Source organism: Artibeus jamaicensis, unplaced genomic scaffold, assembly GCF_021234435.1.
Source record: "Artibeus jamaicensis isolate MK-2021 breed Jamaican fruit bat unplaced genomic scaffold, CSHL_Jam_final contig_760, whole genome shotgun sequence".
NCBI lineage: Eukaryota > Metazoa > Chordata > Mammalia > Chiroptera > Phyllostomidae > Artibeus > Artibeus jamaicensis.
Window position 1 is genome coordinate 777,844 of NW_026521955.1, and position 25,606 is coordinate 803,449.

At 35.8% G+C, this 25,606-nt stretch overlaps 2 protein-coding genes across 8 annotated transcripts in view; one reads left to right on the forward strand and one right to left on the reverse strand.

Annotated features, from left to right (window-relative positions):
* The window catches only part of RALGAPA1 (Ral GTPase activating protein catalytic subunit alpha 1), a 272,343-nt gene that overhangs the window by 206,852 nt on the left and 39,885 nt on the right, over window positions 1-25,606 (reverse strand). For all 7 annotated transcript variants that reach the window (XM_053672519.1, XM_037163988.2, XM_053672518.1 and 4 more), the window contains exons 2-9: window positions 20,745-20,855; window positions 20,053-20,102; window positions 16,791-16,848; window positions 9,716-9,759; window positions 8,015-8,192; window positions 4,534-4,649; window positions 1,974-2,112; window positions 779-987 (exon numbers count right to left, since the gene is read on the reverse strand). In XM_053672519.1, coding sequence (XP_053528494.1) covers window positions 779-987; window positions 1,974-2,112; window positions 4,534-4,649; window positions 8,015-8,192; window positions 9,716-9,759; window positions 16,791-16,848; window positions 20,053-20,102; window positions 20,745-20,855 — 905 coding nt within the window. The remainder of the gene's footprint in view (window positions 1-778; window positions 988-1,973; window positions 2,113-4,533; window positions 4,650-8,014; window positions 8,193-9,715; window positions 9,760-16,790; window positions 16,849-20,052; window positions 20,103-20,744; window positions 20,856-25,606) is intronic.
* On the forward strand, window positions 22,006-22,299 carry LOC119062928 (60S ribosomal protein L27-like). The gene has a single exon (XM_053672521.1). It carries the CDS (start codon window positions 22,006-22,008, stop codon window positions 22,297-22,299), a length of 294 nt encoding a protein of 97 aa, XP_053528496.1.

The following is a 25,606-nucleotide window of genomic DNA, read 5'->3' on the forward strand; positions in this document are numbered from 1 at the left end:
TTTTTTATTCATATAACACGGGATATTTTTAATACTATAAAATTAACAAACTATAAAAACTGAAAATCAGATATGACTGAAATTATTTTCTATACCTTCCAAGTTTTATTTTTTGGTTAAGAAAACTGTTGGTCCTGTTATCAGGGAGACCTGAGTTAGGGGGCTCCCTCTGCTCAGTTTTTATCTCCTCGTAAGAACAGAACAGGAGAGAGACAACACGTATAGAGGAAATGAGACACCAAGTTTATTTATGAAGTACACTTGAGCACGAAGCTACAGGTGGGCATCCAGCTACTCTGAGTGCATGGACTATTGGGATTTTAGGGGTTTTATGCTTACAGCCAGCTTCTAGATTCCCCCTCCCAGAAGATGATTCCCTAGGGGGAACCTTCTCCTCCCCTTTCCAGACCTTGGGATGAATACAGTTTCAAAGGCTTTCTTTCCCATAGTGGGAAACTATACACAGAGAATTTCAAGCTCCCCTCCTCCTGTGCCATCATGTTTTTTCTTCTAACTTTCAAAACACTTGGCAATTTTACCAGACCAGGCTCAGGACTGCTGAGTTAACTGGTGGGACATGATGTCCTCTCCTTCCCTGCCTTGGTTTACTATCTACCCTGCCTAACAGTTCTATAACTATTGTTAAAATCTAGATTTATAAAATATATTTATGTTTTATGTAAATATTATTATTATTTGATTTAAATGTACTCTAAGGCAAATCAGCTGACAAATCTCTTAAACCATTTCTAACTTTAGCAAGTTATGTGTATATTACCTGAATATTCTTTGGCAAGACTTCACCTTCCATCCCAGGAATATGAGGTCCTGTATGTGGCTTTGGCTCAAGCCAGAAAGAAACTAGCCAACGAATGACAATAACACGAGCCTTAATGAAAGGCTCCTTTGTACAATATATTACTTCATTGGTTTCAGCATCCTTCTTTATCATAACATAATGTGGCTTTGGTCTCATCTGTGGAATATCTATGTAAAATAAAAGGAAAAATAAGTAAGAAAGAAACTGTACTTAGAAAAATCTACATTTTAAACATTTTTTAAAAACTGTGATGATACCCTGGTTTTAGAGGTAGATTTAGTACAAAATGACATTTTAAAATAATGTGCTAAATATTAGCATAGAATCTAGAGAGTAAAACATACAGAAACAGGTCTTTTGGAAAAAATACCATTAACAGGCTCAATGAATCCTGTCTGAGTAAAGAGAAGCTTCTGAAATTTAAAATTAAAAATTGTATTTAAAATTAATGAGAGCTCACTTCAATTAACCTAAGATTGAGACACATATTTTGAAGTTATATAAAACATGAGACTTTTTCCTTGATTTTTAAAGCAAATAATGTTCCCAGTGGTAAAGGCTTGCTACTTTGACTAATCTAAGTCATTTTTACTATCCCTAATGGTTTTGCCTATGCCTGTTAGTTGCCTAAATTTGTCAGAGCTTAAAATAGAAACATCTTTTGGTGAAAAAGGACATTTGCACATACAGACTACCAATGCCTTCTGTATATAGCAGAGGTCTGCTTCTAACACAGAATTTGTCTGTGAGGCTCTAGGCTCAAGATTCCAACAAACTTCTTGGCACTGCCACTAAATACTGGACAAGAGATGACCAAAATATATAACAATGTAATTATTCATACAGAATTTGAATAAGGCATACTAAATTGAACTCCTGGAAGAACCTTAAAAAGGATATTTATAATACAGTGAGATCTGTCTCATCCAATAGGTGAGATCCAGAGAGTAAGCTTTTAAAAGAATCTCTTCACTCTCAATGAGAATTTCCAATTAATAAAAATTCCACTTTCAGTATAACCAACATCTCTAATCGATCAATACAAATATTCGATGTTATCAGTTTTCTGCAGATAACAAGTATCATCTTTACACCGAGGTATGTTTTATTCTTATGCTTGATTTTTTAAAGAAAATTTCCAAAGATTACCCACCAAGTACAGGATGATATAAACTGTTCTCCTTGCACATGTTTGGAAAAATATAAGGCAAGTAGTATTTCTTAAAATGTGAAAACAAAAATGAAAATCCCCTTTCTTGGTTTTCTTTGTTCTTCCACTCTAAACTTTTTACCTAAAATACACAATGTAATTAGAATCATTCCAGAAGGAAGAAACAATTATTAGCTATAATAAGTAAGTTTATAAAAGGTTATTTGAGCAATACACTGAACTGTTACACTGTGAAGATATATAGCTATATGTAAGTATGTATACATATTTAAAAAACAAATCTTAAAACTTGGTCTAATGACACACAAATACATTATATAGGTTATATTCCAAAAATCTTAGAAGTTGAAATGTGTTCTGGAAAACTGTCAAAGTTGATTCAAAACTCAGTTCTACTAGTAAAAAAGATACTAATGTACTTTTCCCTTTGCATCTTCTAAAATAATTCAGCCTAAATGTTGCACAAAATATGTGAGGGGGCAGGAGAAGTGAAAGCAGTGGCAGTCTATAAACCTGGCAATAATCAGAGCCTAACCTCAACAAGTAGGGCAACCAAAATGGGGGTGTAGGCAGTAGTGGCCTAGAGTGGACTCAGAGTCTGAGAGAGGTGAGGGCAGTGTCCATAAGGTGGGGGTGTGAGGGTGGCAGCAGGAGGAAACAAAGCAGTAAAATATGGGGTGTGAGAATTCCAGTAGGGTGAGGAAGTTATCTAAGCAGGAGGATGGTAAAGGCAAAAAGTGGGCCCCAATGAGATACCATTATATACTCACTTTAGAATGGCTAAAATTACAGGCTAACCTTACCAACTGCTGGTGAGAATGTGAATCAACTTTCAGCCTCACACACTGCTAGTAAAATGTAAAAGGGTAAAACCATTTGGAAAGCAGTGTGATAGTGTCTTAAAAAGTCAATACCCACCTACCCACCCTTCAATTCAGCCATTCCACTACTGGGTATTTATGCCAGGAAAAGTTTATGTGCACACTAAGACTTGTTTACCAATATTCACAGCAGTTGTATATGTAATAGCCAAAACCGAGAAATAACTCACATTACCATCAACAGATGATTGGATAACAAATTGTGGTATATTACTAAAATGGGAAGGTACTCAGCAATAAAAAGGACCAAACTATTAATACGTAGACCAATATGAATGATTTTCAAAAATAATTATGCTGAAACAAATAAGACCAAAAACAAACCACCCATGTGCCATATAATTCCATTTATATGAAAATATGAAAAATGCAAGTTATAGGACAAAAATCAGATCAATGATTGACTGGGGATAAGGTGGTGGGAAAGAATGGATTACAAAGGGATCCAAGAACTTTTACTGGTGATAGAGAGGTTCATTATCTTGATTGTGGTGATGGTTTCATGGGTGTAATCAGATTGCTTATTTCAAACACCGTAGTTCATTGTACGTTAACTATATCTCAATAAACCAGTAAAGCAATTTTAAAAATCTATATGAAGGACAAAAGTGTTTAAAAAAATCTGGCAATAATAATGATAGCAAAAACTACACACTATAGAACATTCACTATGTGTGATATACTTTTTTATTCTAAGTACTTTGCTCTAATTTTTTAAATATCAAACACCAAAATGGGATAGATACTATTTTTATCTCTATTTTAAGTACAAAGAAGTAATCTACCAAAGGTCACACTATACAAGATCCAAACCCTGGCAAATTTATTCAAGGTACAAATTGACTTCATAACCTTTTGTTTCTGAGTGATAGAGAATTTCTGTGTTTGGAAAAGTTACAAGAAATGTGTTATGTGCTAAGAATGATTTCATCAATTAGGACAAACTCACTTAATGTCTCAGAGATAAACAGATTACATTACAAAATACATGCACTTGAAATTTAAAAAGTACAAATAAACAAATAAGTTTAAAGTGTTGCCCTGGCTGGTGTGCCTCACTGGATTGAGCAAACTAAGGGTTCAATTCCCGGTCAGAGCACACGACCATGTTGTGGGCCAGATCCCCAGTAAGGGGCATGCAAGAGGCAACTGTACATTGATGATTCCCTTCTTCTCTTTCTCCCTCCCTCCTCTTCTCTCTAAACATAAATAAATAAAATCTTTAAAAATTTTTAAAAATAAAGTGTAAATTACATTTCTCCCCCATCTCCGCCTCATCTTCAGCCACCACTCTAGCTGCTGCCTCTTGGCAGATTGATCCCTAAATCAAAGTTACTAGATTTTTATTTATAGTACCACAGCTGCTAATTATAAATGAAAGAATTAGAAAGTACTAAACACAAATGACTCATATAAGGAGGTATACGTGAGTCTACTTAAAAAATTTCTCCTCCCAGCTTCCTTTCTAATAGGTTCATAATGTCTCCAATAATTTTTACTTCAGAAAGGACATACTAACATATTTTTGAAAGTAAAAATTTGCCGCTCTTCCTTTAGGACAACAAGCAAATATCTACTATGAAAGAATAATGGTAAAAGACGGAGGGAAATTACTCACAGAACATAGCAAAGGAGGTGGTATCAAAGAAGATAACATGTACCTGAATTACTATATATTTTAAAAGTGCTTCAAGAAAATAGCTTGTGAGATCTTCTTGTCCTTTATCTCCTGATTGTGGGGGGACAAGAGGAGTGATTTCCTCTATAGTGACTTGAGCTATCCAAAGACAAAAAAAAAGTTTAGTACAATTACAAAACAAATTTAACAATACAATAATATAACCTAAATAAAATTTAACTGCAAAATATGTGTGCATTACATATACGTAATATATGCTATATTGCTTGAAAGCATTCTAATGATTGAACCTTGAAATAAGTCTGAGCTCATCCTGACAGTCCATCACAACAATCATAAACTTTAATACTCAGCTGTTTCATTGAGGGAAATTCCCTTAATTGAGGGAATGTGACATAGGAATGTACAGACAGCTATGTAGGAATTAAGAGTAAATAAAATCTCACTTGGGAAAAAACTTCTCATGATATTTTAAAATTCACATTAAGGACTTCCGCCAAGATGGAGGTGTAGGTGGAACCACCTTGCCTCTGTGCACAACCAAATCTAAGAACAACTATTTTTAACAACAATAAACACAACCAAGCCACACAGAAAATCGACAATACGGAGTCCAAAGACAACTAAATGCTCAGCTAAACCGGTAAGAGGAGCGAAGCCAGCAGCGGAGCAGGTTGGCAAGAAAAAATCCCCTAACCGGGTGGTGCGCGAGCAGCCGAAGGTGCAGATCGCGAGCTAGCTACGGGAGCACACAGGGAAGAGGCGCGGCGGGCTGTCTGCGGTAGGTCGCGCATCTGCGTGCGGATAAACCAGTGAGGAAGGGAGCCTGCGCGGGGCAGCAGGCTCGCACAATTCCGATCGGATAAACAGGCCCTGGGCGAGTGGTGTGACTGGACGGACTGGGCTAGCAGAGAGGACTGCCATTGCTCCCTCTCTGACCACGCCCCCACACACAGCGTCACAAACCAGTGACCTGGGTCGCCCCGTCCTGGTAAACAACTAAGGCTTTGCTCCGCTCACTTAACAGCACGAATAGACCAAAAATGGCTCTAGAACAACTTGGAGCCCCAGAACCCATAGATCTAAGCGATGAAGAAATAGCCAATCTTTCAGATGCACAGTTCAAAACACTGGTTATCAGGATCCTTACAGAACTGGTTGATTTTAGTCACAAATTAGAGAAACATATGGAAGCTAAACTAATTGAAATGAATGGTAATACAAAGGAAACCAACAGTAATGGAAAGGAGACTGGGACTCAAATCAATGGAGTGGACCAGAAGGAAGGAAAAAATGATCAAACAGAAAAGAATGAAGAAACAAGAATTCAAAAAAATGAGGAGAAGCTTAGGAACCTCCAGGACATCTTTAAACGCTCCAACATTCGAATTATAGGGGTACCAGAAGGGGAAGAGTCACGAGTGGAAACCTTATTTGAACAAATAATAAAAGAGAACTTCCCCATTCTGGCAGAGGAAATAGACTTCCAGGAAATCCAGGAAGCTCAGAGAGTCCCAAAGAAGTTGGACCCAAGAAGGAACACACCAAGGCACACCCTAATTACATTAGCCAAGATTAAAATGAAGGACAGAATCCTAGAAGCAGCAAGAGCTAAGGGGACAGTCACCTACAAAGGAGTCCCCATCAGACTGTCAGCAGATTTCTCAAAAGAGACCTTACAGGCAAGAAGGGGCTGCAAAGAGGTATTCCAAGTCATGAAAACCAAAGACCTACATCCAAGATTGCTCTATCCAGCAAAGTTTTCATTTAGAATGGAAGGACAGATAAAGTTCTTCTCAGATAAGACCAAATTCAAGGAGTTCATCATCACCAAGCCCTTATTATATGAAATGTTAAAGGGACTTACCTAAGAAAAAGAAGATAAAAAAGATGAACAGTGAAAGGACAGCAAACTCACAGTTAGTAACAACCACACCTAAAACAAAAGCAAACTAAGAGGACAGCTAGATCAGGAGCGGAACCATAGAAATGAAGATCACATGGAGGGTTAGCAACAGGGGAGTGGGAGGAGGAGAAGGGGGGAGAAGGTACAGAAAATAAGTAGCATAGACAGTAGATAGAAAATAGAGGGAGGGTAAGAACAGTAGGGGAAATAGAGAATCTAAAGAATTTGAGACACGTGTTCATGAACTAAAGGGGGAAATGATGGGGGAGGGGTATGCAGGGTGGAGGAGAATGGGGGGGGGAATAGAACAAATGTAATGGCATAATCAATAAAAAAGTTTTAAAAAATTAAAAAAAATAAAATAAAATAAAATTCACATTAAGAGTGTCTATTACATAAATTCTGTAATATATGAGAAATATTTGAATAAGAATGTGTTTATTCATCTATAAAAAAATCTGATTACACTGGGTAACAACCATGCTTACTTTAAGCTAGTCCCTTTATTCAAAGGATGAAATACTATTTCCCTCTCAAAAAGAAAAGTTAACATCTTAGTTCCTTGATTTCAAAAGTGCACTTATAAAATAAGAAAACTTTTATATACTTTTACTTCTCAGATATTAAAAAACATTCATTAAAACAAATGCAAATTCAAGAAAAATCAACCTACAACTAGGTGAATTCTCTTAAATATTTCTTAAGCAGCACAATCAGTTCCTAGTTTTGCATAGGCAGGTCTCTAAACTTATTTCTCAGTATCAGCCAAGTACTTAAACTTACAGGAACGGACAAATATTGTTTTTCACAATCTTCTTTGCACAAAGTAAAAGACATTCTGCTTTAATGCATATTCAAATGAACTCAAAGATACAAGATGATATATGAGATTTAGAATCAGAGATAAATGTAAACAGCCTATCTTAACTATGTACTTCTGGTGCTTTGACATCAGGGGCCTTGAGGGCCCTAGACAGAATGCCCTTTCCAGAACTGTCTAATTCCTAGAGATAGTAAAGACAGGCCTGAGAGTGTGCCTTTTATATACAAACCAGCCAACCCAGAGTCCACACCTCTACTGCCTCCTCTGTTGGACTCATACTCAGGGCTACTATTCCCCTGACCAAATCACTATAGGGCCAAGTACCAGACAACCAGAGACAACCCTCATGCCCCAGAGTCTGCTGAAATTTTCCACACTAGCCAATTCTAGCTCTGCTCACCCTGCATCGAACATACCTCCCTGCAGAAATCACAGTAGGGGCTCTTGCCCAGGACCCTCACCCCACATTCCCCCATCCCACCTGAGGAGCTTCCCACTGTGGCCAGCCTCTCTGGCATGGCACACCCTCTCCTCTTGGGATATCTGAATAACACTTTTTTTTTTTAATGGCAATCATCTTCTGATCTGTTTAACTCATCATACCTGCGGAATGAAACCTATGTTTTAAAATATGGCTTCAGCTTATCCAGTTAACAGACATTTGTTTAAAGAACATTAACAAACTACACAAGAAATTTTAAAATATTTAAAAATATATTAACAAACTACACAGGAAATTTAAAAAACTAATGTATAAGATGTCATGAATCTTACTTTCTTGAAGGTTAAGTGGAGGATTGATGAGATTATCTAGAGTTCGAGGTCCATGTTCAGACTGTGGTGCTGCAAACCCAGGGATTAAGCAGGAAAACATCCAAAGCTGCTCTCTGCTGCAGTTATTCTGAAGAGCTTGCAACCATAACAAGAAAAGGCGAACACCTTCCCTCCTGATCTAAGGTAAAATCAAATGAAAAACAGTACTTTTACTTATGCAAATACTTTCTTCTTTTGAAGGCCAAAATTCTCTAGAAGATAATTCCAGAATGACACTTTGCAAGAGAGAATGGAAAGGAAGGAAGGAGAGAGAAGGAGAAAGGAAAGGGTGTGGGATATTACACCCATGACATTTATTAAACCCTCATTATCTTTGTATCTAAATTCATGGATTTTGAACAAATAAAAACTGAATTTGGCTTGCAATTACTTAAAGCCGTTAGGTAATTTTTATTTTACAATTTCCAATTATAAAAAAATGGGAAAATAGTTTCCTTCTTATTTACTTCCCTCCTTGACATAAACCACCAGTCTAATCCAAGAAGCAAGAAGAGAGAGGACAATGACTCTTCCTTGCTGTAGTAAGTTTAGTAAAAAGAGGAATGAGTATGGGGAGCCTAGTGTGCTAACTCAATGCTGTTGTCCTTAAAAAGCTTTGCACTGTCTAAAATTATCTCATTTAGTTATCATTTCTGCTAAGCTACAAAGTAGGAATTTTGGTCTATTTACTGACTGTTTTCTAAGCACCCACAACAATGCCCCAAACACAGAAGACAATACATATTTCAATGAATGAATAAATTCCCTCCCAGGAGAAAATTGGGAAAAGACCTTTTTTAAATTCAACCTCAGATAAGCAAAACAAAGTTTTTCGCTAACCTAACCTCAGTGAACTTTGGAAATCATCCTACTACAGCTCTGATACTGGCCGCTATCGAAGCTATTTAACTGCTTCTACCACATAGTTTGCTCAGAAAACAAGCTAAAGATGTAGCAAGGCTTATTCCTTTTTACTGTTACACCCAAACCTTGATGCCAAAATGACGTACAATATAACTTTTAGCTAACCTACAGCAAGATGCTTTGGTCTGGGTAGCTTCTCTTACCATAGTACAATAAAATAACGACAAAAAAAATTTACATAAATCTCCTACCTTCCTTTATACTAGCTGTGATAAAATGAATAATAATTTGTGACTAACTTTTGTCTTTTGGAGACCACAGAGTAAAAGTATTTCTGGTGAATGAGTTAATACAGTGGCAAAACTACACCAGTTTTCAATAGCCTGGTCAACCTAGTATTTATTTTCATACATATGGCGTATGTTGCTATATTTTAAATGAATTCAGTTCAATTAAGTGGACTAAAAACAATTCAAAATTCTTTAGGAAAAAGTTGATGTAAAAAATGACTATATGTGCCCTGAGTCGTTTGACTCGGTGGGTGGGGCATTATCGCAAACCAAAATGTTGCTGGTCTGCCTGCAGGTCAGGTCACACGCCTGGGTTGGGGGCTGGGTTCTGGGCTGGGGGTATGCAAGAAGCAATGAATTGATATTTCTCTCCCACATCTGTATATCTCCCTCTCCTTCTCCCTCCATTCCCCCTCTCTAAAAACAAATAACATCTTACAAAAAGAAAAAAGACTGTATGCTTTATTTATTTTTTAAAAAGTCATAGAAAAGACATATCATAATATACCTTCAAGGAGTTTCCTGTGTGAAGTAGTTTCTTCAAAATCAATCCTAGAGAGAAAACATTAGATATTCACATCTTATATTTTTCCAAATGTCAGCGTTCTCAGTCAGACTTGAAAACACTTTAAAACAAGTCCTTGGCAACCTACAAATTACTGTTGGTGACCGTGCTATTCCTCCGGCCATAATCTTGGGACCAGAAGAATATATAAAAAGCCACCTATTCCACACATGGTTTACTGCAATTAAATATGATGTAGTCTATTGAAACAAACTCTAAACCCAAAAATTATATTCAATATAAGTCTACATATACTTTTTATTTAGACTGAGAATATAATTAAATATTTTTCCATCACTAATACAAATTAAAAATTACTATAGAAAATTTCCATTTAGTGAAGCATATAAGCATGTATAACTCTAATATTTTCTAACAGATATTTCCATTGAGTTTTCAAAATATTCAAAACCATCGAAATATACAAAACCATTATTTAAAAAAATTATATGTTTCAAATCTACAATACTGAAATAACATTAACAAACATCCAGAGGTCCACCATTTGTCCAAGACAAATCTAAACACAGTCCTATGTTTCTTACAATTTCAAAAATCTCATTTATTCGCGTTATCTATAATACTTTACCTAACAGTGCAAGCACCACCGAAGCCTCCTGTGAACTTATCCTGAATCATTTTCCAGAGGAAACCATTATCCAGATTTTGGTATTAATTACCTCTAAAAATATTTTATATTACCTCTTATTTATAAATCCATAAAATATACAGAATTGTTTTATATGTTTAAAAATTTATACCAGTAACAAAAATTTATTTCATAACTATTTGTTCTAATCCTCTATTTTTTATTCTTTCTAGTAGAGTTTATATACAAATGATCAAGCCTGTGACTTTATTTGGTTTAAGTCTCATTTGTCATAGGAAAATAAGGTTTAATGTTTCAACAAACTGTTAATTTATCTGCAATTCCCTTCCTTATGTTTGGGCAAACTCAATTTCTTAAGGCAATACTATGTAAAGCCCAGTCGTGAGCTCTCCTAAAAATTTACATATGCTAATGGCCGTGTGGTATCATGTACTAGAACCTGGAATAGAAAAAGAACACACAAAAAAAGAACATAAGTGGAAAACTTATCAAACCTGAGTTAAGGCTGAGGTTTAAGACATAGGAAAAACAAAACAAAACCCTGTACGTATGGTGTCATACAAAACAAGTCATTCTATACATTGCTTTTCCTTTTACATCTAACATTAGCTTCTAATACTTATCTTAATGTCAGGACATTTGGTTCATTTTCAAAACTTGCTATTCCAAAGATTATAGTAAATGTTCTTGTTCATGATTCCCTGTATGTGTGAGTTTCCCCAGGATATATAAATGGAAACAAAATTAATCACAACTTTACTAAATACTGAAAAATTCCCTCCAAAGTAGTTAAGATTAGCAGTACTGCTAGCAGCATATATGAGAGTACTACAGTAACACATTACTGGCAACACAAAACACTGGTCAATGAGTGTTAAGTGTTAAATATCTTAATGTTTTCATTTGATGCCTCCTAGTGACATTCAGCATTTTTTTATTTGGTTACTCAAGTTTCTGCAGATGGCCCGTCATATCTTTTATTTTTCAGTTGGGTTATTTTGTTTCACATGAGAGTTCCTTATATGTACTGACTACTAACTCCATGTCAGTTCTACGAATTGGAGATACATTCTTCCAAGTAACTCAACTATTTTTTTACTGAATGGGATAGGTGGTATCTTCTAATGTACAGAAGTTTTAAATTTCAATAGTCAATTTAACAAGTTTTTCTTTTTACACTTAGTTACTGTGTCTAATTAAATACCACCCCACCTTAAAGTTATAAAGATAAACCAGCCCTGGCTGGTGTAGCTCAGTGGATGAAGTGTAGGCTGTGAACCAAAGGGTTGCCAGTTCAATTCTCGGTAGGGGCACATGCCTGGGTTGCGGGTTCTTTCCCTGGTTGGGAGGCCTCCAAAAGGCAACCTATCGATGTTTCTCTCCCTGTTTCTCCCTACCTTCCCCTCTCTCTAAAAATAAATAAAATCTTTACAAAAATAATATCATTGCCATACATTAATGTAATATTTTAAATGACTACAGATACACATTCTCAACCACAATAAAACATTCTCCAGTTGAGACTATATTCTGAGCCACAAAATACTTCAAAAACTTTTAAAAATTAAGTTAGAAATCACACAGAAAAAAATCTATGCTAGCATCAACTGTTTGAAAAGTTGAAAACGAAAATCACTCTTATAAGCATATGGGTCGAAGAAACCAAAAGATATATTAGTATTTTCAACTGAATGAAAATCAAGTCAGATTTATTTTCCTTTACACAGAAGACAAAAAAGAAACACAAGTTTTTTTTTATTCTTCTCAGTAACAAAGAAAAATAACCACTTATGTATATTCTCAAGTTAGATATTTACTGGAATATTATCAATCATGACAACTAAATAGCCTAAGAGTCTATGGAGATTTAAGTCTACATTCCTCAGAAGGCACAGTAAACTTCCGAAGTTCAGATATCTCAAAAGGCTGCTTCACAGACAACCTTTGAGGGCATTTTTATGATTATGAAATACAAAACAGGGCTTCACTTCTATTGAGCATCATATCAGCAATTCATGCCTTCTTTGGTAAAATGCCTATTCAAATATTTTTCCTATTCTTAAAAATGGACTTTTATTATTGAGTTGTATGAATTCTTAATTTATTATGGCTGCTTCATTTTTAGACTCAAACTTGACCTAAGAAGTTTATTCTAAAAGGCTTTACTATTTTGAATTTTTAGCCCCCATATCAATGCCTCCTCTGTGTGTCCAGAGTTTTTTAAAAAATATTTTTATTGATTATGCTATTAGTTTTCCCAATATTTCCCCCTTTCCCCCCCTCCACCTTGCCCCCCCAACCCTCCAGTGTTCCCCTCCCTCCTTAGTTCATGTCCATGGGTTGTACATATAAGTTTTTGAGCCCTCTGTTTCCTATACCATTTTTATCTTTCCCCATCTATTTTACGCCTACTTATTATACTTCTTCTTCCCTGTATCTTTTCCCACTTAGTCCTCCCTTTCCCCTCCCCACTGAACTCCCTCTATGTGATTTCCATTTCTCTGATTCTTCTCCTATTCTGGTTATTTGCTTAGTTTTTGTTTTCGTTGTTTTTCTTTTCTTTTTTTTTAATTTTTTTTATTGATTATGCTGTTACAGTTGTTCTATTCCCCCTTTATTCCCCTCCTCCCTACCCCCCATCCCCACCATCACCCCCCTTTAGTTTATGACCATGTGTCTCAAGTCCTTTAGATTCTATATTTCCCATGCTATTCTTGCCCCCCATCTATTTTCTATCTACTGTCTATGCTACTTATTTTCTGTACCTTCTCCCCCCTTCTCCTCCTCCCACTCCCCTGTTGCTCCCTCCTTGAGATCTTCATTTCTATGTTTCCACTCCTGATCTAGCTGTCCTTTTAGTTTGCTTTAGTTTTAGGTGTGGTTGTTATTAACTGTGAGTTTGTTGTCCTTTCACTGTTCATGTTTCTTTAACTTCTTTTTCTTAGATTAAGTCCCTTTAACATTTCATATAATAAGGGCTTGGTGATGATGAACTCCTTGAATTTGATCTTATCTGAGAAGCACTTTATCTGTCCTTCCATTTTAAATGAAAGTTTTGCTGGATAGAGCAATCTTGGTTGTAGGTCTTTAGATTTCATGACTTGGAATACCTCTTTCCAGCCCCTTCCTGCCTGTAAGGTCTCTTTTGAGAAATCCGCTGACAGTCTGATGGGAACTCCTTTGTAGGTGACTGTCCCCTTAGCTCTTGCTGCTTCTAGGATTCTCTCCTTCATTTTAATCTTGGCTAATGTAATTACGATGTGCCTTGGTGTGTTCCTTCTTGGGTCCAACTTCTTTGGTACTCTCTGAGCTTCCTGGATTTCCTGGAAGTCTATTTCCTTTGCCAGATTGGGGAAATTCTCCTTCATTATTTGTTCAAATAAGTTTTCCACTGGTGGCTGTGCCTTTCCCCCTTCTGGTACCCCTATAATTCGGATGTTGAAGCGTTTAAAGATGTCCTGGAGGTTCCTAAGACTCTCCTCATTTCTTTGAATTCTTGCTTCTTGACTCTTTTCTGTTTGGCCATTATTTGCTTTCTTCTGGTCCACTCCATTGATTTGAGTCCCAGTTTCCTTTTCATTGCTATTGGTGTCCTGTGCAATTCCATTCATTTCAATTAGTTTTGCCTTCATATGTTTGTCTAATTTGTCGGTATAATCAACCAGTTCTGTAAGGATCCTGATCACCAATGTTTTAAACTGTGCATCTGTGAGTTTTGCTATTTCTTCATCGCTTAGATTTATTGGCTCTGGGGCTCTGAGATCCTCCTGCGCCATTCTTAGTCTGTTCGGGCCCTTTAAATGTGAGAAGCGGCACCTTGGATTCCCAGGTCGCTGGGTTGTGACGCTGTATGTGGGGGCGTGGCCAGAGCAGGGAAATGGCGACCCCCTCTGCCGCTTCTCACAGCTGGGTGCAGAGGAGCAGTGCCTTAGGTGGTTCACCTGGGCCGGGCCACTCAGAGTCGCTGGGTTATGACGCTGTATGTGGAGGTGGGGTCAGAGCAGGGAAATGGCAGCGCCCTCCACTGCCGCTTGCCGTGGGGACCTGCCGGCCCGGTCCAACCGCCCACTCTCTCGCCTGTCCACCCTCGCACAAATGCGCGACCTCAGTCAACACGCAGCCCCGGCCCTGGCTGTCTCCCCCCGAGGTCGCTCGCCTGGTTGCTCGCTGGGTCGCTCACTGGGTCCAACCCTGCGCCTGGATTCCGCACCTGAGCCCGTCTGACCGAGTTTTCCTGTGCAACCCTGCTCTGCCAGCCGCTGGTTTCGCCCCTTACCAGTCAGGCTGAAGAATTTGTTGTTAACGGACTTCCGAAAAGTTCAATTTTCCGTGTTCTGGCTGTGCTTTCTGTTGCTAATATTTAGTTTTCTCTAATCTTGGTTGTGTGAGAAGGCACGGCACATCCACCTATGCCTCCATCTTGGCGGAAGTCCCTCGTTGTTTTTCTTTTAGGTTCATTTGTTAATAGTGGTGAGTTTGTTGTCATTTTATTGTTCGTATTTTTTGTCTTCTTTTTCTTGGATAAGTCCCTTTAACGTTTCATATAATAAGGGCTTGGTGATGATGAACTCCTTGAACCTGACCTTATCTGGGAAGCACTTTATCTGCCCTTCCATTCTAAATGAAAGCTTTGCTGGATAGAGTCATCTTGGTTGGAGGTCCTTGCCTTTCATGACTTCAAGTATTTTTCAGCCCCTTCTTGCCTGTAAGGTTTCTTTTGAGAAATCAGCTGACAGCCTTATGGGAACTCCTTTGTAGGTAACTGTCTCCTTTTGTCTTGCTGCTTTCAGGATTTTCTCTTTGTCTTTAATCTTGGGTGACTTAATGATGATGTGCCTTAGTGTATTCCTTTGGGTCCAACTTTGGGACTCTCTGGGCTTCCTGGACTTCCTGAAAGTCTGTTTCCTTTGCCAGATTGGGGAAAATGCCTTTAATTATTTTTTTCAAATAAGTTCTCAATATTTTGCTGTTGTTCTTCTCTCCTTCTGGCACCCCTATAATTCAGATACTGGAACGTTTCAGGTTGTCCCAGAGAATCCTCAGCCTCTCTTCACTTTTCTGGATTCTTGTTTCTTCATTCTGATCCAGTTGGATGTTTATTTCTTCCTTTTGTTCCAAATTGTTGCTTTGAATTCTGGTTTCCTTCTTGTCACTGTTGGTTCCCTGAATATTTTGCTTTATTTCATTCTGGGTATCTTTCCTTTGTTTTTTCATTTTTTGACCAAGCACAATCAGTTCTGTGGACATTTTGAACACTAGGGCTTTAAATTCTCCATCATCGCTTAGTTCTAAGGTTTTGCTGTGTTCTTTCATTTGGGCCATATTTCTTTGTCTTGTGCATCTAATACGTTATAAGGTTCCTTTTTTTCTTTCTTCTGAAACTCCTAATTAGCGTGACTTACAGTTTCAAAGTCTCAGAGATTTCATTTGCTGTAACTGGTTAAGAAATGTAGGACCTAAATACATCTATGACTTGTTTTTGTTTTTTTATTTTAATTGTTGTTCGAGTACAATTTTCTTCCTGCCTTTTACCCCCATCCCAGCCCCCACCCCTCCAGTCCTCCCCACCTCCCTCCCATTTCCACCCCCGCCTTGTTACTGTCCACATGTCCTGATATTCCCTCCCCTCACCCCTCTGGTTACAGTATATGACTTGTTTTTAAGAGAAACAAATACAATTTTTACAAATTAACATAAGGGTTATAAACATGCTACTTCAACAGACCTGGTGGCTGTCCATATATTCCCCAGAAGAGAAGGGTGATGAGAATCACTAGCAGTCAGTGCTGTCATCAAGACAGTGAACTAAAGCCAGCAATTGCTTACCTGCAGATTCCTCTATAACATGAAGAGGAATATCTTATTATTACACCTTCAGAGCACTGGGGTGACACTGTAACTGTTATAGAACTACTCGAAGTCAGAAAGGATCTTAGTTTAGTACCTGGTAACAGAAAGTCTGTGAACTCTTACCTGTTTGGTCTCTGACAATAACCCATAGCAGGTTTTTCTCTCCTACTTTTTCTTGTCACCTTTGTTTTATAAGCTGGGAAGCTCTATTTTGATTCTTCAAACAGTAAGATTAACTCCAATTCTCCCCCTTTTTTTGTGGGACAAACTACACTGCCTGCTTTTGAACCTGGAGCCCATTGCTTCTGCTCTATTCGGCACTTTGCATTACTTTTCCATTCTTGATTCACAAATATATTAATTCTGAAGTTAAGTCTGCTTTTATGTTTTTGGTTTTATCATACTACCATCATTGCTAATGTATGCAGAGTAAGAACAGATAGAACAAAGAAATTCAATATGACATTGTGATAGGAAATCCTTCTTCTATGTTTTTATTTTATATTCTCAGTATTTAATATTTATTTCAAATGTTAAATACACATTTAAATTACTTACCAATACTATGAAACTGCCATCGCTGATGAATCCTTTCTGGAAGAAGTTGTAAAATTTTCTAAAAATCAATATAAATAAAACAATGATTAAAAAAAAGAAGGAAAAGCAAGGAATGAATCCACATTCTGTGAAATGTGAAAAATTAAAGAGCTTACACTAAGACTTTAAAAGTTTCTTATGTAAAAGACAGTATTACAATACAAATACAAATTAGTCTTTCGAGTAATCTGAATACTGGCACTATTTCTGCACTGGCATATGTAACTTTTGAAAACCCCCCAAAACAACAAGCTACACTAACAAAGACTTGAACCGTAAATGAATGAAATGTATATTTTACACTGATGTGGAAAATATATTTCAAAATGCTTATTTACTATTCTTAGAATTTCTACATTATGGATATCACTGGCAAGTGCTTAATTCTTTCAGAGTTAAATTCTTTAAGATTTGTGACATTTTCTCTCTTCATGTAGTTCTTTCTCCTGTTTTGATAAATCATGAGGAAATATTTTGATTTCACCAAAATCTCATGAAATACTTGTACTACTGAGTTAATTCATGTGAACCCAAAGAAATGCCTATAATGACTACAGGTTTTAAAACAAAATTTTAAAATTCTGGAGATCTATAAAATTAAGTTAATATACATACATACACATATATGTGTGTATATATATTCTATATTATAATGTCCTATAATATTATATATGTGTGTATGTATATGTGTGTGTGTGTGTATATTTCCATTAACTGGACATATAACTTTTACATATAACACTTTCAGAATTTTGCCTTTAACATACTGCATATGTGTGGATTATTCTGCACTCACGGTTGCTGTATGCACTATGCTGCTGAACTAAGCTCTCAGTACTCTGTTTACTGTACATTTGTGTGTGTGTGGTGTTACTGCAGCTCTTACTACTACTATTATTTAAAACTAGACACTTTATATAATGGTATCTTATTAATTCTTACAACTATCCTAAAAGAATTTAGTAACTTTATTCGACAAATGAGAAAATGGGTTAAAGTACTGTGTTTAGGTTAGAAAGTAGAATAGCTCTGACGGAGCAGCTCAGCTAGTTAGAGTGTCTTCCCAACACACCAAGGTTGTGGGTTCCATCCTTGGTCAGGGCACATACAAGAATTAACCAATGAATGCATAAAGAAGCAGAACATACTGATGCTTCTCTTTCTCTCTCCCCTTTCCTCTCTCTAAACATAAACACATGAAAATTCTTTTAAAAACTACAAAAATCTTTCAAAAACAAAAAAGCAGAAAAACAAAAATTCCAACCTCAATATGCCAATTTCTAAAACTTGTACTTTTATATACTATTTGGCTCAAAGGATATTATGCATGTTTTATGCTTCTCTATCTTCCCTTTGTTTGATATGATCTTCTTTACTCCATCTCAAACAAGAGATGATGAAGAAATTACAAAGTTCTTCACAGATAAATGCTGGTCCCACATGAGATAAACTTCTTTACCTTTGCCCTCTTAATATTTCTTCCACAGCTAGCCAACAATTGTATAATTATATTTATTTTGGTGTAGAAAAATAAAATTACAGAAAGTAGAAAAGACAAATTTGCGACTACTCAAAAGCATTCCTAAATTATGACATGAAATTATTATTTAGATTTAACCCCTTATAAAATGTAAATAAACATGTCTATATGTTTTTATGTGGTTAATATAAAAATTAATTTAATTGTGTGTACTCTTAACTGCAAACAGAATATAAGTCTAATGGCATATTATTATTACATAATAAAGCTTTTTATTCCAGAAAGAACAAATCACTTTGTTTATAATTTTTCATTAAAAAAATCACCATTAGTCTCTAAAGGTACATATTTATTGTTCCTGTTATAGGTAGAAAACATCACCAAATTTTTTTTCCAAAAGACAAAAACCTGTATCTAGCATCTTTTTTTCTAATAAAATTTAGTGATTCATTAAAGACACACATTACTGTTAAAAGAGTAACTAATGAGTATGTATTACACATAGAAAAATAAATATTATTAATAGAAAGAACACCCTGATTAACTTAACAATCATTTCAGTTTCCTGAATTCAGCAAGCATGAATGTCTGAAGGAAGATTTCCAGCAATTATTATCTCGCTTTTCTCTGTGGCTACTTTTAATCTTTCTCAAAACATCTGTGTTTTAATATCTGCCTTACAAACAATTCATGCAAACACTTTGGGAGGTAAATATAAGCAAATTCCTCAGGGTTAATAACTAATGACAATAAATGCAGAACAGATACCAACACCAGTTACTTCTATCTGAAACTCTAAAAAAAACAACAAAAAACCCACGCTATCTTTTTTTAGCTGTGACTAAATCATAGCTAAATCAACAGTTAAGAGAGGTATTAATCAGACTGCTTGAATTCTTCTAAACTGCATCAAAATACAAAACAGTAAGTTTTCTTTAATTCACAGCACAAAGAACAGCTAAATCTTTAGGAAGTGACTTCCAAATTCCTTACTATGCCTTTCAAGTCACAAAGTCTAATCCTGGTTTTCTCCACTTTCTAAATTCTTGATAAACAGTAGAAAACTGCTATCACTGTTTGATTTCAAAGACAGGACAAAGGACAAGAAATTATTTTAAAAGCAGATTCCTGCGGGATAGGGAGCAGATGAGGGCTTACCCTAGTTTTTATTATTGTAGTGGAAATAAAAGAGAAATGTTAGTGAAGTATCAAATATTGTTGTTTCCTTGTTTATTTAGCAATAAAGACTTATCCCACAACCATCCAAAGCAATGCAGAACAATTTATAAACTATTTAATACTATTTTATACACGTTTGCAATGAAAAGCAGTTAAAGCAGAAACTATAAATTCCTTAGGTATATAACAGTTCCTCTGTTATGCTGTATCATTATCCTCAAGTGTTTTTGAATTTAAAAACACAAAGTTCTCCATTTGTATAAACCTCCCTTAAATTAAAATTTTAATTGTTTGTAAACATATTAAATACAGTACCAATTTTCTGGTGTCAAATGCATAAAAACATAATTGTGTTTATATGTGAAAATAGTATACATACCTCAAAAAAATAATTAAGAATTAAATCAGGTATATTTTCAGGTTAAAAAGAAAAAAAAAACACGATTCGGTGATTTAGTTTTTGAAAAGCACAGCAGATATTATATATTTTATAATTCAATATATTCTTTTGTATATTCCAAGAACTATTTTTAGAAAAATAAAGTTAGACTACCTGGTACTTACCTCAAAAATAAAAAGTATAGCATCCAATTCCTCCCTTTGAGACTTGTGACCTAAAACATTTTTACAGAAAAATATTTTAAACATAACCTTTTTATCTTCATTGTTAACAACCACTTAAATAGCCTAAAATACTTCTACCACTAAAGTTTTTTCTCAGGGATTTTTAATAAAATATTTAAAGTATTCTGTTCAACGTGAACACAATATTAGAGTATCTCTCTCTACTCTTTCTCAACAATTAAATTTATACATATTTATGTCTAAAAACAAATCATAATATATTAAAGAGAAGTTTTAAATGAACTCTGAAAATGACTGCTGAAACCTGACAAATGCTCCTAGGGGAGAGCAAAGGAAAGGAAACAAGTAAACCTGACCAGGAACAAGACGAATCTCCTAAGCCTACTCAAAGTAGTAAGAATAGTACTATTAACCCACAGTTGTGAGCAGGCTATTAAAAGCTACGTGACTGAAAAAGGACTCATGGACATAGACAACAGTGTGGGGATTGGAGTATGAGGGGACTCAATGGTAATAGAAAAAAAATACAATCAAGGTTAAATTTTTTTAAAAAGCTACTTGACTAAAAAAGGAAGCAATACTAATAAAATTCCACAGTCCAAGAGTCTATTTTTAAATGAACATGTATGACAATTATTTGAAACATCAACATAAACCAGAATTGATCTTACCTTTCTGTTTAAGGCTAGCTTCAATAGTCACAAAATTCTCAAAGAACACATAATATATATGTGAAAAATGTTGGTCAAAAAATTGTTTAAGATCGATAGACTCTGCATTCTCTGAAAAATAAATAAATGAAAGATTATGGTGATTACTATTTGCACATATGTTAAATTATGTTGAGCAAATATGATAGTGACAAGTTTCCTTCAAAAAAGTCATAGAACCGCTCCTAAAATTCTATGCTATTAAAATATTTGAGGTATTTATTTATCTACATCCTTGTTCTCACAGCTTTAGTTTTTAAAGATTTTAGCTTAAATTTTAAGAACTGATCAACTCATCATAACCTTTGTTTCCTAAAAAAAGAAAAAGCCTCAGACAGACATTCAAAATCATTAACCAATCCAAAAGTTCAATTTTCAATTCACAGATATGCCTCTAATTTCTTCCTAAGACAGTTTAAAATCAGTATTTCCATTGACTAATAATACATCATGTCTAAAATACATGTATTCAGTAAATAGGTACAGGCTTTATAAATAAGTACTTAAATACAGATAGTACTGCTCTAACAGAACTGTCGGCATAATCCAGGGCACACAAAACTAAATATACAGGGCTGGGCAAAAGTAGGTTTCCAGTTACATGTGGAACAGTTTCTTCTTGTATTATTATTTACTAATTATTGTATTATTTGTATTTCGACTGTAAACCAACTTTTCCCACACCTGTATAATTGTACGCAAAGTAGACAATGTTAGGTTCTGAAAATGAAGTGACAAAGTATAATGGCAATTTAGAAACACAAAATTATTTTCAAAGCTCAAAAAGGCATGAAAGTGGAGAAAGAAGAAATGCGTGAGGACATATTATTTGAAATGACCTTCAAGGAGAGGAAGGACTTTGGACATGAACTCATGGGGCTGAATAGGAAGGGCATTCTATGCATAAAGAAATAATGAAGGACATGTGAATCATAACAGGATCCAGCAAAATGATTCATTTGGTTAGAGCTTGGAGCATCTTAATAAAAGTAAAACTGAAAAAGTATACTTGATATATGCTATGAAGTGTTCTCAATGCAAACTAAGAACACTGAGTTTATTACTTAAAGCAAGACATCTGTAGGCGTATAGTATGTATTCATGCATTTTGTTGTTTGGCTTATTTTTCTGGGGAAGTAAGGTTAAAGAAAAAAGGGGAAATGGCAAACTTTCTTTTTTTTTTTTAGCCTTTCTGCTGTAGGCCTCTGTGGCTGCTGTCAAAATGGTCAAGTTTATGAAACCTGAGAAGGTGGTACTGGTCCTGGCCAGATGCTACTCCGGAAGCAAAGTGGTCATCTTGATGGACACTGAAGATGGCACTTCAGACCATCCCTATATTCATGCTCTGGTGCCTGGAAGTGACCACTATCCCTGCAAAGTGACAGCTGCCACTGGCCAGAAGAAAACTGCCAAGAGGTCCAAGATCAAGTCTTTTGTGAAAGTTTCTGACTATAATCATTTCATGCCCACAAGGTACTGTAGGGATATCCCCTTGGACAAAACTGTTGTCAACTAGGAGATCTTCAGAGGCCCTACTCTGAGACTCAAGGCCCAGTGGGAGACCAAGAACAAGTTGAAAGAGAGGTACAAGACTGGCAAGAACAAATGATTCATCAAAGAACTGCAGTTTGACTGGTACAACCATTATGGAAAACAGTATGGAATTTTCTCAGAAAAATAAAAATCAACCTGTCTTCTGACCCAGCAATTCCACTGCTAGCATTATATCCTAAGAATCCTAAAACATCAATTTCAAAGAACCTATGCACCACAATGTTCACAGCAGCACAATTTACAATAGCCAAGAGCTGGAAGCAACCTAGGTGCCCATCAGTAAATGAATGGATCAAAAAACTGTGGTACATATACACAATGGAATTCTATGCAGCAGAGAGAAAGAAGGAGCTACTACCCTTTGCAACAACATGGATGGAACTGGAAAGCATTATGCTGAATGAAATAAGGCAGGTGTTGAAAGACAAATACCATATTATCTCACCTTTAACAGGAAGCTAAATAACAAAACAAACAAGCAAACAGAATAAAAACAAAGACAGTGAAATAGAGGACAAGTGGGCAGTGACCAGAGGGGAGAGGGAAGGGAATTTAAGGGGGAAAAAGGGGGGGGGTGGGATTTTGAGGAACAAGTATGAAAGACAAAGGGATGAGGACTAGGGGGGAGGAAATGGGAGGGAGGTGGGGGCGGGGGGGCTGGGATGGGAGAAATAGACAAAAAACTGTACTTGAAAAATAACTAAATAAAATTTAAAAAAAGAAAAAAAGCAAGAAAAATCAGACATAAGAAAAATAATTTTATTTTACAGACAATAAATACTTTCATAACTAAAAAAAAGAAAGAAAATTCAAACACTATAAAGAATAATATTAAAAGGGAAGAAATAATAAACCCAATCTGTTAGCGGGACAATTGCGTTTCATAATTTGGTAAATATATATCCAATTCCCCCCTTCTGCTTTTTCCACATATAGACATTTAGACCTAATCATTTTTGATAAATGGGATCATACATCATAAAAAAAAAGAACTGCAGATTTAGATCTTTTTGGTTTCACTCATTAAAAATAAAAAAAACAAACCAAAAAAACCACACAACACCTTTTTACTTTATGTACTTCCAACTACTCAAGTTTGTTTATGAATAAAGTACACAATTTCTTTTATAACAAAAAATAATTGGAAGCCTGGCTAGTGTGGTTCAGTGGACTGAGTGCCGACCTATGGACCAAAGGGTCTCCAGTTCAATTCCCAATCCAGGAATGCACATGCCTGGATTGCAGGCTAGGTCCCCAGCTGGAAGCGCACAAAAGGCAACCACATTGATGTTTCTCTCCCTCTCTTTCTCCCTCCCTTCCTCTCTCTCTAAAACGAAATAAATAAGTCTTTAAAAAAATAAATTAGAAAAAGCCAACTGAAAAAAAAATCAAAACTCTTTTACCTGGGAGTGAGAGAGAAAATAAACTATTTGTTAATAAACTCAAATTAAGGTAAACATCAATGAATTTCTTGGACTGCTCTAACACTCGATGGAAGATTTCAGAATAAAGTTAAATAGTAACACTATATAGATAGTACTTTAAACTCTCCGTTGTGTATTATCTTTCCTATGATATTCATAATAAATCCTTAGTGATGTCTCATCTATGGAATTTTCCAAGACTGTTTCCCATTTGCTCTACTCTCTCAAGAGAAAAGATAGATGCCTGCTATCTCTTCTCTATTCTCTTAGATTCTCTATATTCCTCTCTTATGGAAATAACTATATTTCAAGAGTTCTCTTAGCTTTTTTTTCTAGGACTAGTCTATAGCTTCTTTTTTTAAAAGTACATTTTATTGATTATGTTATTACAGTTGTCTCATTTTTCCCTCCCTTTTATTCCCCTTCACCCAGTACAACCATTGCCCCTCCAGCATTCCTTCCAGGCATGTGCCCTGACCGGGAATCAAACCAGCAACCCTTTGGTACGCAGGCCAGCACTCCATGCACTGAGCCACACCAGCCAGGGCCTACTGTTAATTCTTAAAAGTTCTCACCACATTAAATAAAATTTGCAATTATGGATATGATGACACATCAGCTAGATTTACCGTAGTGACCATTTTGCAATTATAAAATATTGAATCGTTATGTTGTACACCTGAAACTAATAACTAGGTTATTTTTCAATTACACCTCAATTTTTAAAAAAGAATAAAGCTGGAGAACTGATGCTTTCCAATTTCTAAACCTACTACAAAGTTAGTTATAAGACAGAGTGATGCTGGAATAAGGACAGACACATAAATGAACTGAATAAAATTTGGAGTCCAGAAATAAAATCTTACACTGATGGTCCAATGATTTTTAACAAGGATATTAAGACAACACAATGGGGGAAAATAGTCTTTTCAACAAAAGGTGCTGGGACAACTGGATATTCAAAAGATTGAAACAGTATAACTATCTCATATCATATAGAAAAATTAACTCAAAATAGGCCAAAACACTACATGTAAAAGCAAAATTTAAAAAACTCTTATAAGAAAACATGATCTTGGAGTAATCGATTGCTGCTTAGCTATGACACCAAAAACAAAAGCAACAACAAAAAATAAACTGGATTTCACCAAAACTCAAAACTTTTCTGCTTCAAATGACAATGAAAAAAACCTACAGGTCCTGGCTGGTGTGGCTCAGTGGATTGAGTGCCAGCCTTCAAACCAAAGGGTTGCCAGTTCGATTCCCAGTCAGGGCACATGCCTGGGTTGTGGGCCAGGTATCTGGCAGGGGGCACTCAAGAAGCAACCACACACTGATGTTTCTCCCTTCCTTCTCCTCTCTCTAAAAATAAATAAGTAAATCTTTTAAAAAAATCTTCAGAGTGAAAAATATATTGGAAAACTATATGCCTGACAAGGTACTAGTATTCAGAATCTAGAAAGAACTCTTAGAGCTCAACTATAAAAAGAAATATAACCCAATTAAAAATAGGCAAGGTGGGTTGTGGGCTGGGTCCCCACTTAGGGGCATGCAAGAAGCACCTGATTGATGTATCTCTTGTTTCTGTATATCAATGTTTCTTTCCCTCTCTTTCTCCCTCCGTTCCCCTCTCTCTAAAAATAAATAAATAAAATCTTTTTAAAAAAAGGCAAGGGATGTGAATAGACATGTCTCAAAAAAAAAAGATATACAAATGACTAATAAGCACATGAAAAGACGCTCATCATCATGAGCCATAATGGAAGTGCAAATCAAAGCCACAATGAGATATGATTTCCTAACCACTACAATAGCTATGTTAGCATAGGTAGCTAAATATTAATA

Excerpts from the sequence above, each read along its gene's own strand:
- LOC119062928 (XM_053672521.1), top strand. The coding sequence starts at position 22,006 with ATGGTCAAGTTTATGAAACCTGAGAAGGTGGTACTGGTCCTGGCCAGA.